Source organism: Balaenoptera musculus, chromosome 15, assembly GCF_009873245.2.
Source record: "Balaenoptera musculus isolate JJ_BM4_2016_0621 chromosome 15, mBalMus1.pri.v3, whole genome shotgun sequence".
Taxonomy (NCBI): domain Eukaryota; kingdom Metazoa; phylum Chordata; class Mammalia; order Artiodactyla; family Balaenopteridae; genus Balaenoptera; species Balaenoptera musculus.
In genome coordinates this window covers 58,996,994-59,023,208 of record NC_045799.1, presented here as the reverse complement: position 1 = coordinate 59,023,208, position 26,215 = coordinate 58,996,994, and the positions used below count along the sequence as shown (strand labels likewise).

The following is a 26,215-nucleotide window of genomic DNA, read 5'->3' as shown; positions in this document are numbered from 1 at the left end:
TCACGTTGGCCCCCAGGCTGCCAGTTTGGGACCTCTGAGAACACCTCTGATTTGGAGCCTTGAGCTGGTCCCTTGGCTCCTCTGAGCCTCGGTTTCCCTGACTGTGAAATGGGAACAATTTTGCCTCCTCCAGGGCTGTGTGATCTGTCTGCAAGTAAGGTGCTCAGGCTGGCACATAGGAAGCTCTCAATCAATGGGAGTTACCAAGAAAACAGTCTAGTGGCAACAATGGAAATGTCCATCAATGGATGAACAGACACACAGAATGCGGTCTGTCCATACAATGGAATATTATTCAGCCTTTAAGAGGAATGCAGCCCTGTTAAAAACACGGATATATCTTGAAAACATTATGCGAAGTGAAAGAAGCTAGTCACCAAAGACCAGAGACTGTATGATTCCATTTACGTGAAACATTCAGAATAGGCAAATCCATAAAGACAGAAATTAGTGGTTGTCAGGGGATTGGAGAGTTGGGGGAAAACGAGGGTGGGGTGGGGTGATTGCCAGTGGTTTTGGGAAGGGTGATGAGAATATTCTCAAATGGATTGTGAGGATGGTTGCACAGTTCTAGGAATATACTCAAAACCATTGAACTGTACGCTGTGAGAGAGTGAATTGTACGGTATGTGCATTCTATCTCAGCTGGTCCTCCTTCTGGCCCCGCCCCAGCTCCCTGTGTAACCTTGAGCATGGTATTCCCCTCACCCCCGGGCCCCCAGTTCCTGCCTGGAGAACACAGGTGCTGAATCAGGTACGTTCTGAGGCTGCATCTAGCTCTGACAGCTTATGATTTTATTATGACAGATGGTTATGTATTCACCAAGGCCACCTGCCCACTGAGACCTGGGATAATACGGGCCAAAGGTGGCCCATCAGCTCGGAAACCTGTCATTCTGCGCATGCCTGACAGACCACGGGGATGGGAAGGAGTCAAGCGGACCCTGGTGGAAACCCACAGATGTTTGCAGTTGATGACAGACATGTCAACAGATGGAATTAAAGAATTTGCCAGCAGCTGTTGCCTGTTTACCAAAACTCCCTCAGTGAAGCTCACCTTCAGCTCATGGAGGCGGCCGCTTGGGCCCCAAGTCAAGGATGCCTGGCTCTGATGGCCACTCACCTGCTGTGTGGCCCAGGGAAAGTCCCTTGGCCTCTCTGAGCTTCAGATTCTGCATGTGTGAAAGGGAGGTGGTAATGCCTCCCTCCTAGGATGGTGCCGAGGATTCAAGATGATAACGTCCAGAGCCCTTGGCGTCGGGTCAGCACCAGGTAGATGCCCAGTCTGTGGCAGCTGTTCTGATTCTTTAACCTCTCTCGGCCTCCGTTTCCCTATCTGTAATCGGACAGGGTTTATCTAGATCAGTGGTTCTCAACAGGTGGGGGTGGTGATTGTAACCCCGAAGACTTGGATGGCTGTTGCCGCTGCAGGGTGGGGAGCGCTGCCGTTATCTAGTGGGTAGAATGCAGAGGTGCTGCTGACACCCGACAGTGCATGGGACAGCCCTCCCCAGCAGAGGGTTCTCCAGCCCCAGATGTCAGTAAGGCTGATATCGAGAAACCCTGGACTAAGCTCATCTCTACGTTTCCCTCCAGCTGTAGAAGATGTTTGGGTTTGATCTGCATTGCCTCGTGCTGGGAAGGGGTCTGGGGTGTGCAGTCTTTTAACCTGGACTTGGCCTCATAGAATGGCCTTGGACCTAGAACACTTCCTTACCAGGAACTAAAGAGGCCCCTCAGCCTCATCGCCTTGTGTGAGGATGTCGTTCCTGTTTCAGACCCAGTGTGTGCCCCTTTGCCCTGCTTAAGTGTGCGTGTGCGTCACGTGGCACCTGGCCAACCCCACTGCTGTACCCGTCAGCTGTGGGGAGGGAATGGGGTCCTTTGTTCTGCCACGGAGGAGGGGTGCGTGCATCGGTTGCCAGGAGGGACCCGCTACTATGGGGGGCCGTATATATTTATTATTATGCAGTGTATTGTCTTTCTCCCGCCTAGAGTGTCAGCTCCAGGGGTTGTGTCTGTTTTGCTCCTGGCAGGATCTTCTGTGCACAGCACAGTGCCTGGCATGTAGTAAGTGCTCACTAAATGCTTTTGGACCGAGTTTGTGACTGTTGTCCTGACGTGGGGGGAGAGGGAAGTGGTCAGATTCACTGATGGCAGAGGAAAGATCTCCCCCAGCCCACCCCTGCCCCTCCTTCGAAAAGTCTCAGCCAGGATGGAGGGGTGTGGCTAGGCCTGGGGGCCCTCAGTGGGCTCCTCCCCGGGGGAGATGCTTGTCCCTTGGGGTCACACCAGGAAGGGAGGGGAAGCCACTCCTTCAGGTCCTTGGAGTGTGACTCACGGGTGCCCTTGGTCTTGCTCTCACCCATCACAAACTTTGTTCTGGTCTCGTGCTAAGAGCAGTTTCTCGGGAGCCAGGCAGAGTTGTGCCTCGGTTTCTTTGTCTGTACCATTGAGATAATACTAGTGTCTCATCAGTAGATTGCTGTGAAGATTCTGCAAGTGAATATAGAACAGGACCTGGCATGCAGGAAGCCTGCATAAGATGTGCTGGGATTATTTGTAGAATTTCTTGCCTATGTGTTTATGGAGGATCTCTGAATCTGGAAGAAGATTCCAAGGTTCTTTCCCATATGACCAGCACTTCCACTCCTAGGTGTGGACCCAAGAGAAGTAGAAACACACAGAAATTTGTACAGGGAGGTTCGTAGCGGCATTATTCATAATACCAAAAGGAGGGACCAACCCAGATGTCAGTCAGCCGGATGAGTAGATAAACAAAATGTGGTGTATCTGTACCACGAAATGTTACTGGTCAATAAAAAGAAATGAAGTATTTTATTTTTATTTTTTTATTGAAGTATAGTTGATTTACAATTTTGTGTTAGTTTTAGGTGTACAGCAAAGTGACCTATATATATTCTATATATATCCAGTTATACCTATATATATCTATATTCTTCTTCAGATTCTTTTCCATTTTAGGTTATTACAAAATATTGAATAGAATTCCCTGTCTATACAGTAGGTCCCTGTTGGTTATCTATTTTATATATAGTAGTGTGTATCTGTTAATCCCAAACTCCTAATTTATCCCTCCCCAAGAAATGAAGTACTGATACGTGCTACAACATGGGTGAACCTTGACAACATGATGCTAAAGACACAAAAGGCCCCAAAGTACATGATTCCACTCATAGGAAATGTCCAGAATAGGCAAATCTATAGAGACAAAAAGATTAGTGGGTGCTTAAGGCTATGGGGAGAGGGCACAAGGAACAGGGAGGTGATAATAAAAGGTACGGGGTTTCTTTCTGAGGTGATGAAAATGTTCTAAAGTTGACTGTGTGATGTTTGCACAACTCTGAATATACTAAAAATCATTGAAATGTACACTCTGAATGGGTGAACTGTATGGTATGTGAATTATATCTCGGCTATTAGAAAAAAGAAAAAGGATTCCAAGGCTCTCGGCTGAGCCAGACCCATTTTTCAGGGTATTTCTTTAAAAGTCACACACTTGGCCTCCAGGGGGCCGTGTCCAGCTGGTGATAAATCAGCATTTTTATTTCTGTTCTGCTCCGCAGTGACCCAGGTTCCTTTATCTGCCTTGCTCACATCTGTCGCCAGCATTTCACATGTATATCACCTGCTTTCTCACACTCACCGTAGTTGTCTGGGTCCCTTGGCTGTGTCCTCATCTGCCTCCAGGCTGTCTGGCTATCTGTCCATCCCTCAGCGTCAGTCCCTCATTCCAGCTCCGTTTACTCTTTCAAAGGGCCTCCTGGGGATGGGGGATCAGGCAGGGCCAAGGCAGGAGGCCATACAAGTGAATAAAATGACCAGTTATACAAATGCCGGGAGAGCCGGAGGCCTGGGAAAACAGCCCTGGGGCAGGAAGGTGGTTGCAGACCCATGTCCTTGGCCCAGAGGTCACAGTGTGGGTCAGCCCACCTGCTCCTGACCAACTGTGCAGAAGCCAAGAGTCGCTGATGAAGGAGGAGGTCAGGTGCAGAGGGAAGCTCATGCGCCCTGGAGATGCACTGGGTTCGAATCCCACCCCTGTCAGCCCCCGACTGTGGACTCTGTGCAAATGGTCTCCCTTATCCAAGCCTCAGTTCCCTCCTCTGTAAAACAGGGCTAACAATAGCACGTAGCTCATAGGTTTGTTGTAAAAAAAACGAAAGGCAGTGACGTGTTCTAAACACTTGGCGCGTGGTGGAGTGTGGATTGCGATCAGCTGGAACGCTGCGTGTAAGGCTCTGCAGTTCCAGCCCCGAGGTAATTCTGGCCAGCTGTGTGACCCCGGGCAAAGCCCTCAACCTCTCTGAGCCCTGTTTCTGCATCTGTGAAGTGGAGATAACAGTTCTGCCCATTTCACGAGGGTGGAGGTGAGGACTCAGCACAATAGACACCTAGTGGGCCTGGCTCTTCTGGGTATCATGACCTGGTTCTCTCCCTCCGCAAGGGACAAGGGTCCAGGCTGCCCACCCCAAACCAGCTCTGTCCTCTCTGGGCTTGCTTCCTTCCTCCGTGGCAGTATCTTGCCAGTGAGCCGACTTGAATACAGCTGAGCTGTGTGGAGGGGAGAAACAGGCTGGGATGAGTTTGGAGTGGATGTCATGGAGTCACGCTTACCAGCGATGCCATTCTACACCCTGGCTGTGACTCAGCTGTTAAGACGTGATTTCCCATCCCATGGGGGGTTCTTGTGACCTGCCAGAGGGGCCATCCTGAGCCCCCATCCCAGCATCGAATGAAAAGACCTCGCAGCCAGTCCCTCCACTGGCACAGGGGTGACCGTGATTGGGATGAAGGGCAGTGATTCATGGAGCCTTCAGCTGCCTGTGTCACCAGGGCTGGTGGCAAATCAAAGAGGAAGTCATCCAGAGCTCTGTCTGCATGGCATGTGCCCCCTTGTCCTTATGAAATATTTCATAATAATAACCTCAGCCTGGCTCTGCCACCCACTGTGTATGTGACCCGTGAAGTCACCTCATCTCCGCTCTGGCTTCCCAGGCTGCAAAATGAGCGTTGGGACCAGACCCCATTTGTTCCTTCACTGATTCCAGCATTTGGTCATTCCACAAACACTTGTTGACGCACCTGCCAGGTGTGCCTGCTGGGGGATCCAGCTGTGAGCACCTGACGAGGTCCCGGTCCTTACAGCCCGGACATTCCAGTGGGGGGACAGTCAACAGACAAGCAGGTCCAAACTGACAAATTGTGGGGCCCAGAGGGAGAAGAGCCATGTGCTGTGACCTGGGGCAGGGAGGCACTGATGTGGGCTGAGCCCTGAAGCATGGGAAGGAGCCGGCTGTGCAGGGCATGGGGGGTGGGAGGGGGGAGGAGGGCAGGGGAGCAGCAGGTCGCTGGAGGGAGCTCTGTGGGCAGGAGAGGGTAGGTGCCATCAGCTGGGACTCATGAGACCGCCTGAGGAGTTCGTGCTTCATGCTCGGGCTCGTGGGGACAGCACCACAGGACCCGTGGCTGGGGAGGGACATGATTGCATTTCCCAGGAAACCATCTCTGGCCTCCCAGACATCTGCTCTGGGGTCTCTGGTGTCCCATCCACTGTGCTGAGCTCTGGATGCAGATGATAATTATGATAGTTAAATAGTGTTGAGCTCTTACTGTGTGCCAGGTGTCATGATAAGCCCCTATATATATATATATATATATATATATATATATATATATATATAAAAATATGTGTGTGTGTGTGTGTGTATGTGTGTTTTTAATTTTTATTGGGGTATAGTTGGCTTTACAATGTGGGGTTTTTTGGTTTGTTTTTTGGTTTTTGGTTTTTTTTAACTTTTATTGGGGTACAGTTGATTTACAGTGTTGTGTGCGTGTGTGTGTTTCTTAATTTAAAAATCACTGTAGGAGTTCCCTGGTGGCCTAGTGATTAGGATTCTGGGCTTTCACCCATAGTCCGGGTTCAATCCCCAGTTGGGTAACTGAGATCCCACAAGCTGTGCGATGCAGCCAAAATAAACAAATAAATAAAAAATTTAAAAAATCACTTTGACCTCATGATGATTCTATGAGATAGACCTATCATTATCCCCATTTTACAGGTGGGGAAACTGAGGCACAGAGAAGTCAAGTGACTTGCCCCAGGTCACACAGTTGATAGTGAGGGGAAGGGTTGGAGAGAAAGGGCCTGACGCCAGAGACACTTATGACTGCGGAGGAAGCATTGTCAGGCTTGAGTGTCTGGCTGGGTGACTGGTGGGTGGTGATGCCCTGAGGACGTGGGGCACCTGGGAGAGGAGCAGCTCTCCTGGGTAGAGATGCTGGTGAGCAGTACTGTACCCTCTCTGGTAGGAATTTGTTTATTGGAATGGAGCACCTGGGTTTCTGACCCTTCCTCAAAGAGGCAGCACAGAGTGGTTGTCAAGACTATGGGTCCTGAGCTGTGTGACTTTCGACCAGTCACTTAACTTCTCTGTGCTTCAGTTTTCTTATCAGTGAATTAGGAAATGTGATGATAGCTCCTTCTTCAAGGATGAGTAGGGATGAAATGAAATGATGTTTGTCTGGTGACAGCACCTGGAACATGCTTAAAATATGTTAGTAAGGAAGAGAAAGGCTCAGGCCTGGAGAGGTGAGCAGTACAAGAGGAGCCCCAATCCAGGAAATGCCTTGCAATAAGTTGCTGACGATAGTGACAGATGGCCCTGCCTGGCCCCACCTCCCAGAGCCCAGGTATCCCCCCTCCCAAGCTGCCTTTGGGGTAAATATCCAGTGTGCTCAGACCCTGACTTAGCTCCATGCCACTCTCTGGCCAGAGGATGGAGCCACTGTCACTTTGGCCAGATTCCTCCCGAGGTCTCCTTACTCTGGAGCAGGGCCCAGAGGGACCAAACCTTGTGCCTGCCCCAGTCAGGGCAGGGGCCACTGCCCACAAGAAGGGCCAGGCGACTGTCACATGGTGCCTCATGTTTTTGTGATTACCATCTGTTTGTGGCAGAATCATCTGAAAACAGGAAGGTCATGGTCAGAAACCACGTGATTCTCAAAGGGCTGGAGGGCAGGGGACCCAGCTGGGACATCCTGATTCACTGAGGACCCTTCTGGGGTCCAGGCACCCCTTCCAAAAATATCCTTTGTTTTGTTCTGAAAGATGTACCTGAATTTATTTCTGTTGATTTAAGACTGGATATTTCTTCTAAAAAATATATATATTTAAAATTTTCTTTTTATTTATTTATTTATTTTTATTTTTGGCTGCGTTGGGTCTTTGTTGCTGCACACGGGCTTCCTCTAGTTGCGGCGAGCAGGGGCTACTCTTCTTTGCAGTGCGCGGCCTTCTCATTGCGGTGGCTTCTCTTGATGCAGAGCATGGGCTCTAGGCGCGCGGGCTTCAGTAGTTGTGGCACGCAGGCTCAGTAGTTGTGGCTCATGGGTTCTAGAGTGCAGGCTCAGTAGTTGTGGCACACAGGCTTAGTTGCTCCGCAGCATGTGGGATCTTCCCACCAGAGCTCGAACCTATGTCCCCATGCATTGGCAGGCAGATTCTTTTTTTTTTTTTTTTTTTATGGCCTTTATTATGTTGAGGTAGGTTCCCTCTATGCCCACTTTCTGGAGAGTTTTTATCATAAATGGGTGTTGAATTTTGTCAAATGCTTTTTCTGCATCTATTGAGATGATCATATGGTTTTTATTCTTCAATTTGTTAATATGGTGTATCACATTGATTGATTTGCGTATATTGAAGAATCCTTGCATCCCTGGGATAAATCCCACTTGATCGTGGTGTATGATCCTTTTAATGTGTTGTTGGATTCTGTTTGCTAGTATTTTGTTGAGGATTTTTGCATCTATATTCATCAGTGATATTGGTCTGTAATTTTCTTTTTTTGTAGTGTCTTTGTCTGGTTTTGGTATCAGGGTGATGGTGGCCTCATAGAATGAGTTTGGGAGTGTTCCTTCCTCTGCAATTTTTTGGAAGAGTTTGAGAAGGATAGGTGTTAGCTCTTCTCTAAATGTTTGATAGAATTCACCTGTGAAGCCATCTGGTCCTGGACTTTTGTTTGTTGGAAGATTTTTAATCACAGTTTCAATTTCATTACTTGTGATTGGTCTGTTCATATTTTCCGTTTCTTCCTGGTTCAGTCTTGGAAGGTTATACCTTTCTAAAAATGTGTCCATTTCTTCCAGGTTGTCCATTTTATTGGCATAAAGTTGCTTGTAGTAGTCTCTTAGGATGCTTTGTATTTCTGCGGTGTCTGTTGTAACTTCTCCTTTTTCATTTCTGAGTTTATTGATTTGAGTCCTCTCCCTCTTTTTCTTGATGAGTCTGGCTAATGGCGTATCAATTTTGTTTATCTTCTCAAAGAACCAGCTTTTAGTTTTATTGATCTTTGCTATTGTTTTCTTTGTTTCTATTTCATTTATTTCTGCTCTGATCTTTATGATTTCTTTCCTTCTGCTAACTTTGGGTTTTGTTTGTTCTTCTTTCTCTAGTTTCTTTAGGTGTAAGGTTAGATTGTTTACTTGAGATTTTTCTTGTTTCTTGAGATAGGCTTGTATAGCTATAAACTTCCCTCTTAGAACTGCTTTTGCTGCATCCCATAGGTTTTGGGTCGTCGTATTTTCATTGTCATTTGTCTCTAGGTATTTTTTGATTTCCTCTCTGATTTCTTCAGTGATCTCTTGGTTATTTAGTAACGTATTGTTTAGCCTCCATGTGTTTGTCTGTTTTACGTTTTTTTCCCTGTAATTCATTTCTAATCTCATAGCGTTGTGGTCCGAAAAGATGCTTGATATGATTTCAATTTTCTTAAATTTACTGAGGCTTGATTTGTGACCCAAGATGTGATCTATCCTGGAGAATGTTCCGTGCGCACTTGAGAAGAACGTGTAATCTGCTGTTTTTGGATGGAATGTCCTATATATATCAATTAAATCTAACTGGTCTATTGTGTCATTTAAAGCTTCTGTTTCCTTATTCATTTTCATTTTGGATGATCTGTCCATTGGTGTAAGTGAGGTGTTAAAGTGCCCCACTATTATTGTGTTACTGTCGATCTCCTCTTTTATAGCTGTTAGCAGTTGCCTTATGTATTGAGGTGCTCCTATGTTGGGTGCATATATATTTATAATTGTTATATCTTCTTCTTGGATTGATCCCTTGATCATTATGTAGTGTCCTTCCTTGTCTCTTGTAACATTCTTTATTTTAAAGTCTATTTTATCTGATATGAGTATAGCTACTCCAGCTTTCTTTTGATTTCCATTTGCATGGAATATCTTTTTCCATCCCCTCACTTTCAGTCTGTATGTGTCCCTAGGTCTAAAGTGGGTCTCTTGTAGACAGCATATATATGGGTCTTGTTTTTGTATCCATTCAGCCAGTCTATGTCTTTTGGTTGGGGCATTTAATCCATTCACGTTTAAGGTAATTATCGATATGTATGTTCCTATGACCATTTTCTTAATTGTCTGGGGTTTGTTTTTGTAGGTCCTTTGCTTCTTTTGTGTTTCCCACTTAGAGAAGTTCCTTTAGCATTTGTTGTAGAGCTGGTTTGGTGGTGCTGAATTCTCGTAGCTGTTGCTTGTCTGTAAAGCTTTTGATTTCTCCATCAAATCTAAATGAGATCCTTGCCGGGTAGAGTAATGTTGGTTGTAGGTTCTTCCCTTTCATCACTTTAAGTATATCATGCCACTCCCTCTGGCTTGTAGAGTTTCTGCTGAGAAATCAGCTGTTAACCTTATGGGAGTTCCCTTGTATGTTATTTGTCGTTTTTCCCTTGCTGCTTTCAATAATTTTTCTCTGTCTTTAATTTTTGCCACTTTGATTACTATGTGTCTTGGCGTGTTTCTCCTTGGGTTTATCCTGTATGGGACTCTCTGCGCTTCCTGGACTTGGGTGGCTATTTCCTTTCCCATGTTAGGGAAGTTTTCGACTATAATCTCTTCAAATATTTTCTCTGGTCCTTTCTCTCTCTCTTCTTCTTCTGGGACCCCTATAATGCGAATGTTGTTGCGTTTAATGTTGTCCCAGAGGTCTCTTAGGCTGTCTTCATTTCTTTTCATTCTTTTTTCTTTATTCTGTTCTGCAGCAGTGAATTCCACCATTCTGTCTTCCAGGTCACTTATCTGTTCTTCTGCCTCAGTTATTCTGCTATTGATTCCTTCTAGTGTAGTTTTCATTTCAGTTATTGTATTGGTCATCTCTGTTTGTTCTTTAATTCTTCTAGGTCTTTGTTAATCATTTCTTGCATCTTCTCAATCTTTGCCTCCATTCTTATTCCGAGGTCCTGGGTCATCTTCACTATCATTATTCTGAATTCTTTTTCTGGAAGGTTGCCTATCTCCACTTCATTTAGTTGTTTTTCTGGGGTTTTTTCTTGTTCCTTCATCTGGTACATAGCCCTCTGCCTTTTCATCTTGTCTGTCTTTCTGTAACTGTCGGCAGGCAGATTCTTAACCACTGCGCCACCAGGGAAGTCCTAAAAAATATTTTTATTTTATAAAGATTTTATTTTATTTCCAAATATCTTAAACACTAGGTTGACATCGTATCTCCCAGAGGTACAGACCACAAGAAAAATGGAAAAAGCAGGTACTCCCCCAAAGGTAAGCAAAGGGCAACAATTATTCCCTTGGCATATCCATGTCTGGTCAACCACTGAAAGAAGAAGAATAATTCTAGAAGTGTAAGAGAAATGCATGCAGCTTGGTAAACTCAGAATTTTCACAGTGGACACTTCTTTAAACCAGTCTTACCCAGTAGAAATATAACTAATTTAGCCACATATGTCATCTTAACTTTCTTATAGCTGCATTTAAAAAAAAAAAAAAGATGCAGGGGAAATTAATTTTAACAATATATTTTATTTAATCTGATATATCCAAAATATTAACATTTCAACATGTAATCAATATTTTAAAATATTCCAGAGCTATTTTCCATTCTCTTTTTTTGGTACTAAGTCTTCAAAATCCGGTGTATATTTTACAGCACATCTCAGATCTGACCAGTTGTATTTCAACTGCTCAGTGGCCACAGGTGGCCAGTGGGCATCACATGGACAATACAGCCTAGACATTGAACTTTCTTTATAGGGAAAACTTAATTTCTCCCCCTTAATGTTATAGTTACTTAAGTCCTGCATTATGTATCTGCTTTTGGTGCTTCTTTTGTTCATTTTCTTCTCTGTATACTCTGACTTTGATAAGGACTCAATGATAAAGATGATCTTTAAGATGAGTCTTCTTTCTTTCTTCAGGCTTTGAATGTCTTTTTCTTTCTCGGTTTCATCCTTTTCTCTCTTTTAGAAATCTTTCCCCCAACATTTTATTGTGAAAATGTTCAAACATACAGAAAAGTTGAAAGACAGCAGTGAACACCCAGATAGCATGTTGTTATATCTATCCATCCTTCATCCCTCCATCCCTCTACTCATCTTTTCATCTATCCAGCCAGCCAGCCCTCTACTCATCTATTCATCCATCCATCCCTTCATCCCTCCATCCCTCTCTCCATCCATCCCTCTACCCCTCTCTCCATCCCTTCATCCATCCATCCCTCCATCCCTTCATCCATCCGTCCATCCCTCCATCTCTCCATTCCTCCATCTCTCTATCTCTCCATCCATCTATAACTCTATCTAGCCATTTTATTTTATTTTTTGATAAATTTCAAAATAAGTTGCTAACATCAGTACCCGTCCCTTTAAACACTTTGGCATGTATTTTTTGGCATGTATTTTAATAACTAAGTTTAATATTCAGAATAGTATTTTTCAATGCAAAAAAAACCCCACAAAGGTTACAAAAGAAGCCAGCTATGTCATATATATGACAGTCATGGGAGATAAAAATACTTGCGATTCTTGTTGGTGACAAAGTCACAGGTCCATGGATGTTGCTACCTCAGGAATTGAAGTTAGATACTAAATTTCAGTTACAGTCTAGTGAAAACAAAAATGTAATTTTTTTCCTTTCCAGATCTACAGATTCTCTGAATTTGAGGACCCCTACTCAGTTCTTATTTCATAAAAACCAAATAAATCATTGCTGTTACCATATTAAGGCAAATGCTACCCATGGCAAATTCTTCCTGAGCGCTTGTTGTATGCATTATCTCATTTAATCCTCACACCATCCCCATGAGGATAAAAGAAAGCTGTCTACTCACAACACTTCTGACACCAAATATGTGGGATTTTCCTCCACACCAACCAATTCTCCAATTCTCCAGACACCAACCGGGTATCATATAATTCAATTCAATTCTGACACCACCTACCTGGAGTTGGGTATCAGACCACAGGTTAGGGCTCAGTCCCGCAGACTGCCCGCACTTCAGGTGCCAGCCACAGGAGCTCCCCAGAGCGCCCCTACTTCTGTCTGACTTGCCCACAAAGTCAGAGGTTCTCACAGCCCCCGCCCAGGTTTGATAATTTGGTGGAATGGCTCCCAAAACTCAGGAACACTTGCATTTACCAGCTTATCAGAAAGGATATGATAAAGGATACAGGTGAACAACCAGATAAAGAGATACACAGGGTAAGGTCTGGAAGGGTCCTGAGCACAGGAGCTTCTGTCCCCATGGAGATGGGGTTCACCACCCTCCCAGCACATGGATGTGTTCAGCCCAGAAGCTCTCCGAGCCCCGTACTTTGGGGATTTTTATCGCGGCTTCATCATGTAGGCATCATGGATCATTGACTCAGTCTCCAGTCCTTCTCCCTTCCCTGAGGATGGGGGTGAGGCTGAAAGCTCCAAGCTTCTAATCATGGTTTGGTCTTTTTGGTGACCAGCCCTCACCCCGGGTGCCCACCAAGAGCCACCTCATTAGAACAAAACACTCTCCTATCACTCAGGAGATTACAAGGGTTTTAGGAGCTCTGTGTCAGGAACTGGGGGCAGAGACCAAATATCTATTTCTTTTTTTTTTTTTTTTTTTTAAGACGTTGTGGAATTTTTTTTTTTTTTGGCTATTTATTTATCTATTTATGGCTGTGTTGGGTCTTCGTTTCTGTGCGTGGGCTTTCTCTAGTTGCGGCGAGCGGGGGCCACTCTTCATCGCGGTGTGCGGGCTCTCACTGTCGCGGCCTCTCTTGTTGCGGAGCACAGGCTCCAGACGCGCAGGCTCAATAGTTGTGGCTCACGGGCCTAGTTGCTCCGCGGCATGTGGGATCTTCCCAGACCAGGGCTCAAACCTGTGTCCCCTGCATTGGCAGGCAGATTCTCAACCACTGCGCCACCAGGGAAGCCCCAAATGTCTATTTCTTATTATGTCACAGGGGGTGGAGAACTATTATCAGCCCATCTTACAGCTGAGGAGACTGAGGCCCAGAGAGGGAGTGTGATGTGCTCAGGTGCCCGGCTAGCAGGTGACGGAGCTGAGTCCTCCGTTGGATTGTTTTACTCACTCCCCACAGCAGTCTTAGGGGGCTGTGATGAGCCCTGGACCCGGCAGCCAGCAACAGAAACAGACCCGGCTGATATAAGGCAAAAGGAATCTCTTGGAAAAGGAAGAAAACTGGAGAACTCAGCCCCAGTGCTGACTACGGCCTAGAAAGCGGGCAGCAAACTCATGCCTGGAAACTTCAGATGAGGTTCTGCCCCACAGCTGCAGGCCTGGCCCCAGGGGTGGGTGTCCCTGCCACCCTCTCCCTGTGGTGGAGCTCCCATCCCTATTTCTTAGTGGCACTAGTGCAACTCTGGGACCTGTGTACTGATTGCCCCAGCCGGGGGCATGTGCCCGCATCCTAGCTGCCAGGAGGCTGACAAAACACCAGGCTGCCATCCTCAGGGTCCCCAGTGGGAAGCAGGGCTTTCTCCCACTGAGACCCATGAAGGTGGAAATTTCTTCAAGCGTGGGGAGGGGCGCAGCCTGGGCAGCCCCAAACAAAGCCCAGTGCAGATGGCGCTGTTCTTACCCCCTTTACAGATGAGCACACTGAGGCTCAGGGAGGACGGGGACCCCGCCTGGATGGCCTCACTGTCTAGCTCTTCCCTGCCCTCCTGCTTCCTCTCCCAGAAACACCCAGGGTCTTTGCGCTGCTGCCCCGAATCCACTCTTCCCAGTGTGGCAATGCTGGGGGCCGGCCCACAGCACAGGCCTTGGGAGAGTAAAAAGCCTGGAGTCCTGGGTCAGAAATGCCCCTTGTGGTCCCACAGACAAAAGGTTTCAATCTACAGGGTCAGGGGTTGGGCACTGATGGCGAAAGGTGTCGCCCTGGTGACGCTGATCCTTAATCTGGATGAGGGAGGTGGGAGGGAGCTGCTGCAGTTTGGGTTTGTGATCTGTTTTCCCTGGGGGGTGTGTGTGTGTGTGTGAGTGTGTGTGTGTGTGTGTGTGACAGAGAGAGACAGAGAGAGGAGTGGGGAGAGGAGTGGGCTCAGAGGCTGCTGGGACCTGGGCTTCGTTTCCCACTTTGGGAAATGGGGCCCAGCAGAGGGGGGTGCAGGGAGGTGGCGGGGAGAAGGATCCCAGGCTGTGCAGCTGAGAGTCCTGATTCCAGACTCTGGGCCGGGCAGGGAGCAGTGGGGTGTCTGGTCAGACAGACAGAAACCAGCCTGTGTGTGACAGCATGTTATAACCTGAGAGATGACACAGGCGCCTCTCAAGAGTCAGGGAAGGACTCTGGTGCCTCTGGCCACGGCCAGATGTGTCTCATACACAGCTGGGCAATGGAGGGGAGGGGAAGTACTGAAAAGGAAGTGAACCAGATGGAGGGCTGGCTGGGATGGTTCCCCTGTGCGGCTTGGTGTCTGTGTGCATGCACGTGGGTACGTGTGTGAGCATCACTTTGTGTGCACGCCTGCGTGTGGCGTACGTGCATCCAGTTTTATATTGTGAGTGTGTATCTGTGTACGTGTGTGTGTGTGAGTGCCTCTTGGTGTGTGTGCACGTAGGTACCCATGTATCTGTGTATCTATTTGCATGTGAGTTTTTATTCGGGGTTACATATGTCTCTCTACATGTGTCCCTGCGTGTAGGTACGCAGCCTCATACATACCTGTGTGTTTATATCATAATCATAGCAAACATCTATAGGGCCCATTGTGGCGCCATCCTTTCCTGTCTAAGAGCAAACCTCCAGGAATGACAGTCCCAGTGACTGCCCTGGGCCTCTCCCACCCACGGCCCCAGGCCGCAGAGGGCCTTTGTTTCCTTCACTGGGGACCCAGAGGGGGCGGGGGCCGCTGTGGGAATTCCTGCAGAATTCTAGGCATTCAGTCTTTTGGGGGTCGGGGAGGCGCATGGAAAACTCCGACCGCTGGTGGGGGCTGAGGGCACAGCGTGGTCATGCGGACAGGGGCCGGACTCTCCGTCCTCGAGGGAGCAGGGCCGGTGGCGTTTGCAGAACCAAAAGCAGGGCCTGGGCGGCGTCTGCCTTGGACCTGGATTCCGGCCAGCAGCCTGGTCTGGCTTGGCGAGGCCTCCCCAGACCGGTCCAAGGGACCCCATGCGCCAGGTTGCTGGCCCAGAGGGTCCAGAGAGGCTCCAGGGATCACAGGGTCAGAGACAGCTATTTGTCCTGAGTGGGACCTGCGTGGCCTCGCAGCCTCCCTGGCTGCTTCCTCCTCTGTAAATGGGGTTTCCAGTGGGGAATGAAGCCTGGTGGCCTCTCTGTCCCTGCTGATCTCTGTGCCTGCCCGTCTCCTCCTCTCCCTGGGCAAGCCCCCCCCCCTCCTCTTTCTCAGCCCCGTGGAGGCGGGGCAGCTGATGGTTTGTTCCTGCTCACCTGTAGTGCAGTGATAGTAACCCCCTAAAAGATATGTCCACATCCTAACCCCGGTACCTGTAAATGTGACCTTATTTGGAAATAGGGTCTTTGCAAATGTCATCAAATTAGGGATCTTGAGATGAGATCATCCTGGATTTAGGATGGGCCCTAAATCCAGTGACTGGTGTCTTTATAAGAGAAAGGAGATGGGGAGGGGGTGGAATTTGAGGCACAGAGACGCAGAGGGGAAGGCCATGTGAAGACGGAGGCAGAGATGGGAGTGATGCCGCCGAACGCCGAGGAGTGCCTGGAGCCCTGGAAGCTGGAAGAGGCAAGAAGAATTGACCCCTAAAGCCTCCAGATGGAGCATAACCCCAGTAACACCTTGATTTCAAACTTTTGGCTTCCAGAGCTGTGAGAGAATACATTTCTCTTGTTTTAAGCCAGGTTGTGGTAATTTGTTGCAGCAGCCCCAGGAAACTGATACACCACCGCCCCGTGCATTGCACAGTTCACTGTAGCCTGGTCATTTGTTTTCTGTTTAATCCCTATTCCACCACCTGCTGTGGGCAGGTAACTTTAACCATGTTGGGCCTCAGCTTCCACAAATGTAAAACAGGGAAAATAATAATAAAAATGCTCAGGTGATGCTTAGCCGAGCTGGGTACATCCAGAGCAGCAATGGTTGTTATTATCATGGCTATTTCTACTCGTGGGATGGTACCTGTCATCCGTGCATCCAAAGCAATGGCCAATTTTAATTTGGTGGGGAGGGTGTATATTATAGATAAGTATATCTGGGAATGTTTGGCTGTCACAAACCATGGTCAAAGTCAGCTTAGAGGACAGTGTCACTGGCTTAGCGTGTTGCTTGGTGCAACATAAGTGGATACAATTTGTGGCGGCACCTGATTAGTCACTGGCCAAGGGGGACCGCCCACCCCACTCACTGGCTTTCATTCCTTCATGCCACACCCATTTCCTGAGCATCTACACTGTATCTGGCACAGCCAACACCAAGTCAGTCAAGGCTGACGGCTGCCCTCTGGGCTGCTCTGTCTTGTTGGGGAGGCAAGTGAACAAGGAGGGAGATGGCACAGGGTGGGGAGGTGGGAAGGGAACGGGAAGGAGGGGCCCACCCACAGGAGCCGGGGTCAGGGAAGGCTTCCTGGAGCCAGGGGAGGCCTGAGGCCAGAGCAGGAGGACAGTAGCCCTGGAGAAGGAGGGGAAGGCCTTCCAGGCAGAGAGAACAGCACATGCAAAGGGACAGGACCATGTGGAACGATGGGAGAGGTGTTCTGAGCAGCCAGGGTACAGGAGGGGCCATGGTGAGCACTGAGGCCCACGAGGCCTCCCCCTTGAGCATGGCCTACGAGGGGCTGGGACTTGTCCTCCGGGTCTTAGGGGTCATTGGAGGATTTGAAGCAATTCTGGTTCAAGGCTAAGACCAGACCTCCTTCATCTCTTACTGAGTTGCTCCTCTGTTAGAAGCACCCCACCCCCCTCCAGTTTTGTGTTCCAGACCTGATTCTCATGCCAATCAGTGTACTTTTCCACCCAGAGGGACTGAGAGTGGGAAGGAAAGTGGGGAGCCAGGAATCCCCAACAAAGAAGGTTTAGACACCCCAAAAGCCAGGGGTCTGGTAACACCTGGCACACGTAGAAGGTCAGTCAGTGTCTGTAGGTGGTGGGAAGGCACGGGAAGGCTCAGGAAGACCCCCCGCGCCCCCCATACACCCCAGAACTTCCACCACGGCCCTCAGGCCCGGGACACTCAGAGATGTGTACAAAGCCGAGACTTGTGGGGCACCCACCACACGCTGGGCTCTGGATGGAGGGGCACCTAACACACGATCATGCTTCATCTGCCCTCGTCCTGGGAGCTGCGCACCTCTGCAGATCCCGATGGGTGCCTGAAGTGTCCCAGAGCCCGGATTCGAACCCAGCTCTGCCTGCCCCCAAGGCTCTGGGCTCTCAACTGCTGTGCTATGCCGTCACTGGTGAATCCCCATCCCCACCAGGTGCAACCCTTCCCTGAAAGCAGGTGTGTGGTCCCGAGGAGGAAGGAAGGGGCTGCCCAAATCCTCTTTACCAGGCTGCTGTGTGCCAGCTGCCCTGAGTGTTGGCGGCCAGTGACCACAGCCATCTCCCCCACCCCTTACCCACGCTCCGCTCCAGCCCAGAGGGCATGACACCGCCTCCTCCTGAGAACCTCCCCCTCAAAAAGCCACGTGCACCCAAATCCCCATCTCGGGCTCCGTCTCTTGGGAACCTAACCTAAGATGAAGTCGTGTCTGATTTCCCCAACTGAGAATCTTCCCGTACACCCTAGGTCCTTCCAGAAAGAGTCTTGCCTCTTTGGCTCATCCAGAGGTTCCTCATCTGGCCCCTACTGACCTGCCTCCTCGCATCTCAAGTCCTGTGCTAGCCCATCACTCGGTAAGAAGGGGCAAGAACAGCTTCTTTGGGCGTTCTCTGTAGAGGCGAGATCTCCGGCGGCCTCTTGTGCATTGTAAGCATTTTTTGGGTGTTGATTTGGCTGGACATTCTGTAAGGTGTTTTCTTGGAGCTCTAGAAAACCCAGCTCCCAGGATTCTGAGCTGGAGGAGAAAGGAGCAATGACACAGACAGGCTTTTCACATGAATGTGGAAAATCTGTGGAGGCCTAGAGTATAGCAAGTTCTCTGGGGCCACACCAACCTCAGGGTTGGTTGGGGCTGGGATGAGTAATGTTTGTCAGCCAGGATAACCTGCTTGAGAAATGACCCAGGGCTTCTTTTAGCCATTGAGTCATCACAAAAGAATGAGAGATATTTTCCCTCCCTCCAACCCTCTCAAGGACCAACTTTGCATTCTGAAAGGCTGTGTTTGTCTTGGGCCAGTGGAGAATCAACGGGCCTTGGTTTTTTTGAAGCCTAGTACGTTAGTCAGGATTCATCTAGCTGCAAATAACAGAATCCCACTGAAATTAGCTTACATTGAAGCAAAATGTATTGTTTTGTGTCCCTGGAAAGTCAGGAGTGCAACAGCTTCAGGCACAGCTGGATCCAGGGGCTCAGGCAGGTTGTTGGGAATCTGTCTCTGTCTCTTGACTCTGCTTTCATTTGTGGGGGCTTAATTCTTAGGTGGGCTCTCACCATCTGCTGGCAAAGATGGTGCATCATAGGCCAGGCTTCCATCTCACCAGCCTAGTGGAGATTTCCTCTTATTGAAGAGGAAATCATACAATACATTTCCTCTTTGGCTCAGCTTAAGTCACATGCTCATTACTGAAGCAGTCACCATGGCCAGCCTTGGTCATGTGCACAACTCAGCTCTAAGAGCCTGGGGTGGGGCTAGGAAGGGAAGATTTGGCAGCACAGGTAAGAGATATTGTCTACACCTGGGGCTATAGCGGGATGGAACCAGGCTATCTGGGAGAAGCTTGTGGGAACTATCTGGGGAAACAAGCTTTTGAGTGGCAAAAGCCTGCCCCCCTGGTAAGGGGGATCAGATCCCAATTTCATCAGACTTAGGAAAGTAATGAGATTTTTCTCACAAGTATTGGGTTGGTCAAAAAGTTCATTCGGGTTTTTCCATAACATCTTAACATCTTTTGGGCAACCCAATATTATGGAACTGACTCACACCATTTGGAGGAGTAAGTCCTAAATTCTGGGACTTTCCTTAATCAGCCTAACCATAGTGATTGGTCAAAGGATGGGCACATGACCCAAGCTGGACCAATGAAATTCAGTCATGGGACTTTTGCTAAAACTCTTGGGAAAGAGGTATTCTCTTTCCACCAGGGTCGCTTGGTGACTGGAATCTTGGAACTGCTGGGTACCATCTTTGCAACCATAAGAGAAGGGCCTGACTGAGAATGAAACAGTCACAGAGGAGAGCAGAGAAGAGATGGAGAGATTCCCATGACAGCATTTGAGCTCCTGGATCCAGACATGTCTGAGGTCCTTACCATGAACTTTTCAAACATGTAAATTCCCTTTGCTGTGGGTTTCTGTCCCTTGCAACCAAAAGATACCTTAATCATACAATGCTATACAGCTATTTGGGTCATGATGAGGATTGCATGAGTTAAAGATATATGAAATATGTGGCTCATAGGGAGCCCATTAAAGGTCCACTTTCAGGAATTTCTCTTCTCCTCCCCCTGACGGAATATAGTTCCAACTGAAAATCTACTGAACGTATTAAACAATTTAGAAGAGGCACAGAAGGGTTTGGCTGGTTGTAGAACAATAAACACACAGAACCCAAATTTTACATCACCCGCCTGTACTCGACACCCTGTATTCTTAATTTAAATCCTGAGAAGGCAGCAGAAAAGCGATGGCTTTAAATAACCATGTGAAATAGGGCAAAAACAATCTCGAGAGACACCCATTTTGTTTTCTCTGCAAGAGGAAGGAAGGGGGCATTGTAGGGAGATGGAAATCTGTAAAGACAGCCTCCCCATCTGCACAGAATTAAAAAGGAGTTCACAGGCGTGGGGTCTAGAAGTGGCTCTCTCATGACTGCCCCCTCGGGGCACTCCAGCCGCCCCGAGTTTGTTTTTCCTGGGCCTGAGCTTAGATGTCAGGCAGGCAGAGGGGTCCTGGGATTTCTCCCCAGCCTGGCGAGCCTGGGGAGGCTGCAGGCAGCTCAGGGTCTGCGTGTTTAGAAAAGCATTCGGACTGATTGTTTACTCTGGGTCTACTCCCGGCCCACGGGCGGCCACGCAGGGCTTTCCAGATGCTTCCAGCTGGGGTCTCGTAAACAGGCCATACTGCCCGGCCCACCGCGGGCCTCCCCCGCCTGTCCCCACCCAGGCCGCCTGAGCGGGTTGCCAAAAAGCCCCTCTGACCAAATCCCCGCTTACAGTTTTCTGTGTCTCCTCCACCCGCCACCAACAGCCCTGACCTGGCAGGTTGAGGGCCAGGGCCGGCTCACAGACATGTTTTGTTTTGTTCTGTTTTATTTTGTTCTGTATTGTTTAATTTGAGTTGGCAATGAAGGTTTCATAGGAAAGGTTTCATAGGAAAGTCTGGATTTTGGTTTCTCTTTGAAAAACATTGGAAGGTCTTGCAATACAGGGCCTGCCTTCCCATCCAGCAAACACTGGCTGCAGCTATAAGGAACAGTTGGTCCCTTACTCAGTCCCTTGCCTAAATTTCAGTTGCCCCAGAAGCAGGCTCTGAGGCCAGGATCTTAGTGCAAGTAGTTGATTAGGGAGGGGATCCCAGGAAGAGCTGGTGGGAGATGGGGAGAGAGGCGGGGAAGGAAGGAGCTAGCGCAGGGTGCTGGGTGTGGGCGAGCAGTCACTGCTGTGGGCAGCTGGGGTGCAGTCCCACTGGGGACATCTGGGGACGTCTGCCGCCCGAGGGGCCAGGGAACTGGGGTGTCTCCTGCCAGCACCTGTCTGTTCTTGTTAGAAGCCTGCATCCGGGGTATTAGCTCCCTGGCACTGCCAGTCGGCTCAAGAGAAAAACCTCAGGTAGAAAGTCACAGACGGAGAAGCATCATAGGCGCTGATGACAGTGCCTGCTGCACCCTTTAGACGGCCCTGCCTTCCAGTTTGCCCCACTCCCTCTGTTCCCTGTTGTCTGTCTCCCAGACAGGAGGCTGAGGGTTGGTTCCTTACGTCTTCTTACTTGTGCTGCTGATTTTCTTACAGAAGAGAAACGTCCCTCTGCCCATATCACCTTCAAAAGTGGGAGAGTGAAATATAGCTAAGAGTGCCCCGTGCTTATAATTACACTCTGCTCACTTCTCCTGTTTCTCTTGCTGGCCTGCCCCCGAAGGGGGCTGCATTGGCAGCCTCTCACCCACAGAGCAAAGCACCTGTCGTTCACGTGACGTGCAGGGCCCTTGGGGTGCTGGCTTTCACCTGGTAGCTCCCTTGGAGCTTCTTCCTCTGAGCCCAGGGTGGTGACCGGCTCTCAGCCCTGGGCAGCCCCCCAGAAATACTCCATCCATCCGGAAGCAAGGGCATCACCCGTGTCTATTACCAGCAACAGTCATCTTGCTCTCAGCCCATCCACGCAACAAAGCCCAGAGGAATCCCTCAAACACACCTTCTGATTCTCCCATTCCAACTGGGTGTCCAGCAATTCAATTCTGACACTAACTAGAATTAGACCTCACAGGTTAAGGACTCAGTCCCACAAGACGCCCCCCATTTCAGACGCCAGCCACAAATGGGATCCCCAGGCTACCTGTACTTCTGCCCGGCTGACTATAGATTTGAGGGTTCCCACAACATCCCTCATTCAGGTTTGATTATTTGCTAGAAGGACTTAAAGAACTCAGGAAAGAGCTATCCTTACTATTACATATTACAGTTCACTATAAGGAGACAGATGAATGGCCAGAGGAAGAGGGAAATAGGGTCTGAAGGGTCCCAAGCACAGGGGCCTCTGTCCACTTGGAGTTGGGAGGGTGTGCCACCCTCCCGGCACATGGATGTGTTTACCAACCCGGAAGCCCCCTGAACCCCATTATTTAGGGGTTTTTATTGAGGTTTGATTACACAGGCACAAGTGATTAAATCATTGGCCATTGGTGATTGATCTCAATCTCCAGCCTCTTTTCTCAGGAGATGGGGCTGAAAGTCCCCACCCTGTAATCACTTGGCCGGTTTTTCTGGCTACCAGCCCCCCTCCTGAAGCTTTCTAGCCCCGACCCCTGGAGTTCTCATTAGCATACAAAAGACATTCTTATCACTGAGGAAATTCCAAGGATTTTAGGGGCTTTGTGCCAGGAATGGGGCAAAGACCAAACAGATATATATTTTTTAAATTATATCATACACGCCCACACACAGGCACACACGCACGCACACACATCTCTCCTTTTCCACTGAGTTGCTGCCCAGGCCATTCAGACCCCAGGGCAGAATGGGGCTCCCAGAGTTGCTTTTCTTCCTGGGGTCCCTGTTCCTTCCTTCCTTCTCCCAGCATATATGTTTACTGAGCATGCACTTTGTGACAGGGCTGAGTCGGGTGCTGGAGAAAATGCTGGGGGTGAAGCGCAGACCTGGCTCTGGCGCGGGGGGTTGCCTGGCCCCAACCGGTAGCACTCCGCGAGGTCCTGGAAGCCGGGCATCCACTGGCATGAAGTAGCCACTTAAGTCCCTGCTGTGTGACTAGAATAGGGAAATCCATAGGGACTGAAAGCAGATTAGTGGTGGCTGGGGACAGGGGAGAGAGGGGAGTGACTGCTAATTGGTTGTTGACTTTAAAAATGAGACAGCTAGTTATTTTTACCAGCAAATGGGTTTATTGGGGAATAGAGAATTGCAATTCGTGACAAGTGTGTTATAGCAAAAAATATAGGCAAGTCCAGAGAAAGCAGAAGAACATTCTTTCATAGAGGAGAAAGGGGAGTTGGGCAGGGCTGTTATAAACAAAGAGCCCATTGGAGGAAGCTGGGAGTTCGAAGTGTAGTGGCTTTTCTCTGGCTGAATTGTTACGGTCTCTCATTGGCTGGGCTGTTGCCGGGCAAAGAGAAAAATCTTCCTTCCTCCTGCTGGGGTAGTAAAGTTGTAACTCTCTTCCTGTTTGGAGTCTACAGACAGCAACGTGTGATAGGGCTTGAGAGCTCCCCCTTCCTGCCTTCCTGACTCCAACTTAAATGAGGTTTCATTCGGTCCTCAGGGTACTTGGGGTGATGGAAATGTTCTAGAACTAGGTAGTGGTGATGCTTGCACAACATTGTGAATGTACTGAATGCCAGCAAATTGCCAGGGCCCACCTGTATAATCCAGGATGATCTCACCTCGAGAGTCGTGTTTTTTTTTTTTAATGATTTTTTTTTCTTTTTTTGGCTGTGCTGCACTGCTTGCGGGATCTCAGTTCCCTGACCAGGATTGAACCTGTGTCCTCGGCAGTGAAAGCGCCAAGTCCTAACCACTGGACCACCGTGGAATTCCCTCAAGAGTCTTAATTACATCTGCAAAGATCCTTTTTCCAAATAGAATCACATTCACAGGTTCTGGGTAGACATATCTTTGGGGGAAGGGTCTCCATTCCACCCTTACACTCTCCCCATCTCTGGGAGGGAGGATTGGCCAGAGCAGACAAGACCCCAGAGACTCCATGAGCAAACCACACACGGAAGTTACATTGGGGGGGGGTTGCTTTGCAGCAAAAGGTTTACTTCCGGTGGCTCCTCTGAAGAAGCCAGAAGGGCTTTGCCTCTTTCTGGGGCCTTGCTGTCTAACGAGGGAGTCGCCAACCCCACGTGGTGCTGAAACTTGAGATGTGGCTGGTTCTGCAATGAGCTGTGGTGCAGTGTCCAACACACACCAGATTCCAAAGACTTGCATGGAAAAAAGAATTGTAAAATATTATATCTCATCATAACGTAATTATTATATCAATTACATGTTTGAAATAATAACACTTTGGTTAGGCTGGGTTTAAAAAATATATATTCAAATTAAGTCACTCATTTATTTTTATTGCTTTTTTTTTTCCTTTTGGCCTCGCTGCACGGCTTGTGGAATCTAGTTCCCCCGACCAGGGATTGAACCCAGGCCCCGGCAATGAAAGCGCTGAGTCCTAACCACTGGACCACCAGGGAATTCCCATATTTTTATTGTTTTAAATTGCAGTAAAATTCATTCAACCATTTTAAAGTAAACAATTTACTGGCATTCAGTACATTCACAATGTTGTGCAAGCATCACCACTACCTAGTTCTAGAACATTTCCATCACCCCAAGTACCCTGAGGACCAAATGAAACCTCATTTAAGTCGGAGTCAGGAAGGCAGGAGGTGGGAGCTCTCAAGCCCTATCACACGTTGCTGTCTGTAGACTCCAAACAGGAAGAGATGTACCTTGCATCTGCAACAGGAAAAAGTTACTACTTTACCACTCCAGCAGGAGGAAGGAAGATTTTTCTCCTTGCCCGGCAACAGCCCAGCCAATGAGAGACCATAACAATTCAGCCAATGAAAAGTGTCCTTATAAGAAGAAGAGAGGACACAGATACAGAGGATGATGGAGGCAGAGATTAAAGGGATGTAGCCACAAGCCAAGGAAACTCCAGGACTGCTGTGAGGGGAAGAAAAAATTTTTGTCAACCCCTTTAAGGTCCCTGGCTGCGTCTGGAAGTTAAATTGACAAAGATTAACAAGAGAAAAGGAAACACGTTTGACTGAATTTTTACTTGGACATGGGAGTCTTTACAAGAGAATGAGGACCAGAAGTGACCAAAGCAGGAAGATTTTATACCTTTGAGACAAAGAAACAAGTAAATGTGTGAAGAACAAGACAAAGGGGTTTGGGTTTGGGGTGGTAAGTGGAGAAATAACTAGGAAAAGGTGAGATTAACAAACTGTGTTCAGATTTCTCAATCCCCAGTTCCCCGTCCCTGGTGATAAGGAAGTCTCCCTTCCTCCTGGTACAGGGAGGGCACCTCTCCCATGGGAGTTTTATTCACCTGTTTCAGGGAAGAAGGACAAGGTCAGTGTGATATTCCTGCTTCTGCTTAAGGTATTCAGCATGCCGAGGTGCAATATTTTGGGGTATGATGTCCTGAACTTCATCAGCCGGAAGCCCCAGAAGCCGGGAGAGGAGCAGGGAACAGATTCTCCCTCAGAGCCTCCAGAAGGGACCAACCCTGCAGACACCTTGATTTTGGACTTCTGGTCTCCAGGACTGTGAGAGAATAAATTTCTCCCTCCTTTCCTTCCTTCCTTCCTTCCTTCCTTCCTTCCTTCCTTCCTTCCTTCCTTCTTTCCTTCCTTCCTTCCTTCCTTCCTTCCCTCCCTCCTTCCCTCCCTTTCCTTCCTTCCCTCCCTCCTTCCCTCCCTTTCCTTCCTTCCTTCCTCTCTCTCTCTTTCTTTTTTAAGCCACCAAGTTTGTGCTAATTCCTATGGCCGCCCCAGGGAGGAAAAAGTAGAGTGAGAGACAACTGTGCCCATATCCCAAAGAGCATCCCCCTTCCCTCTATCCAAGGGGCAGTTCAGACCTGGGCCTCACATCGCTGGGTCTGGGTTCAAACCCTGAACCTTAGGACCTGGGACGTCTTTCTGAACCTGCATGAGCCTCAACTGCCCCATCTGTACAGTGGGGATAAGGGTGCCCCCTGTTTCCTAGTGGTGTCATGGGAATGAGTGATGTGCCGGTAAACGTGAGGACCCCAGGGCCTGGCAGGGAACAAAGGGACCCCGCAGATCAGCGATGTTCATCTCCGCCATTGTTCCCATCTTAGAGATGAGGAAACTGAGGCTTAGCAAGTGAAGTGGCTTTGCCAAGTCATCCGGCAGCACGTGGCAGGGCAAGGCTGGCTCTCTGGGTCCAGATCCTAGTTTCCAGGATGCTCTCTCCGTTCAGCCGTTTCTCTAGACCCCCGGCCCCCAGCCCATGCCCTAGTGCCACCAGCCTGAGCTGCCCTGGGTTACTTGCCTGCTGAGCCTGCCTGTGTGCCACACCTTCCATCTCACTGTTTCTGTGTGATAGTGCCCTTCCTCCTCCTCCTCCCCGCAGTGAACCCTGGCTTCAACCAGTGCCACTTCCGCCTGGAAGCCTT

General features: G+C 48.7%; 1 protein-coding gene across 3 annotated transcripts in view; it reads left to right on the top strand.

Moving 5' to 3' along the window:
* LITAF (lipopolysaccharide induced TNF factor) overlaps positions 1-26,215 on the top strand; it is a 112,668-nt gene that overhangs the window by 30,836 nt on the left and 55,617 nt on the right. Inside the window, exon 3 of one of the 3 annotated variants that reach the window (XM_036825839.1) lies at positions 18,031-18,137. The exons of 1 other annotated variant lie outside the window; for it this stretch is intronic. Coding sequence is in view for 1 of the 2 variants with exons in the window: in XM_036825836.1 (XP_036681731.1) it covers positions 1,233-1,272 (40 nt within the window). In the remaining variant the exon portion in view is untranslated. Of the gene's footprint in view, positions 1-1,117; positions 1,273-18,030; positions 18,138-26,215 lie in introns of those variants that run through there. One more of the 3 variants, XM_036825836.1, reaches the window with a different exon arrangement.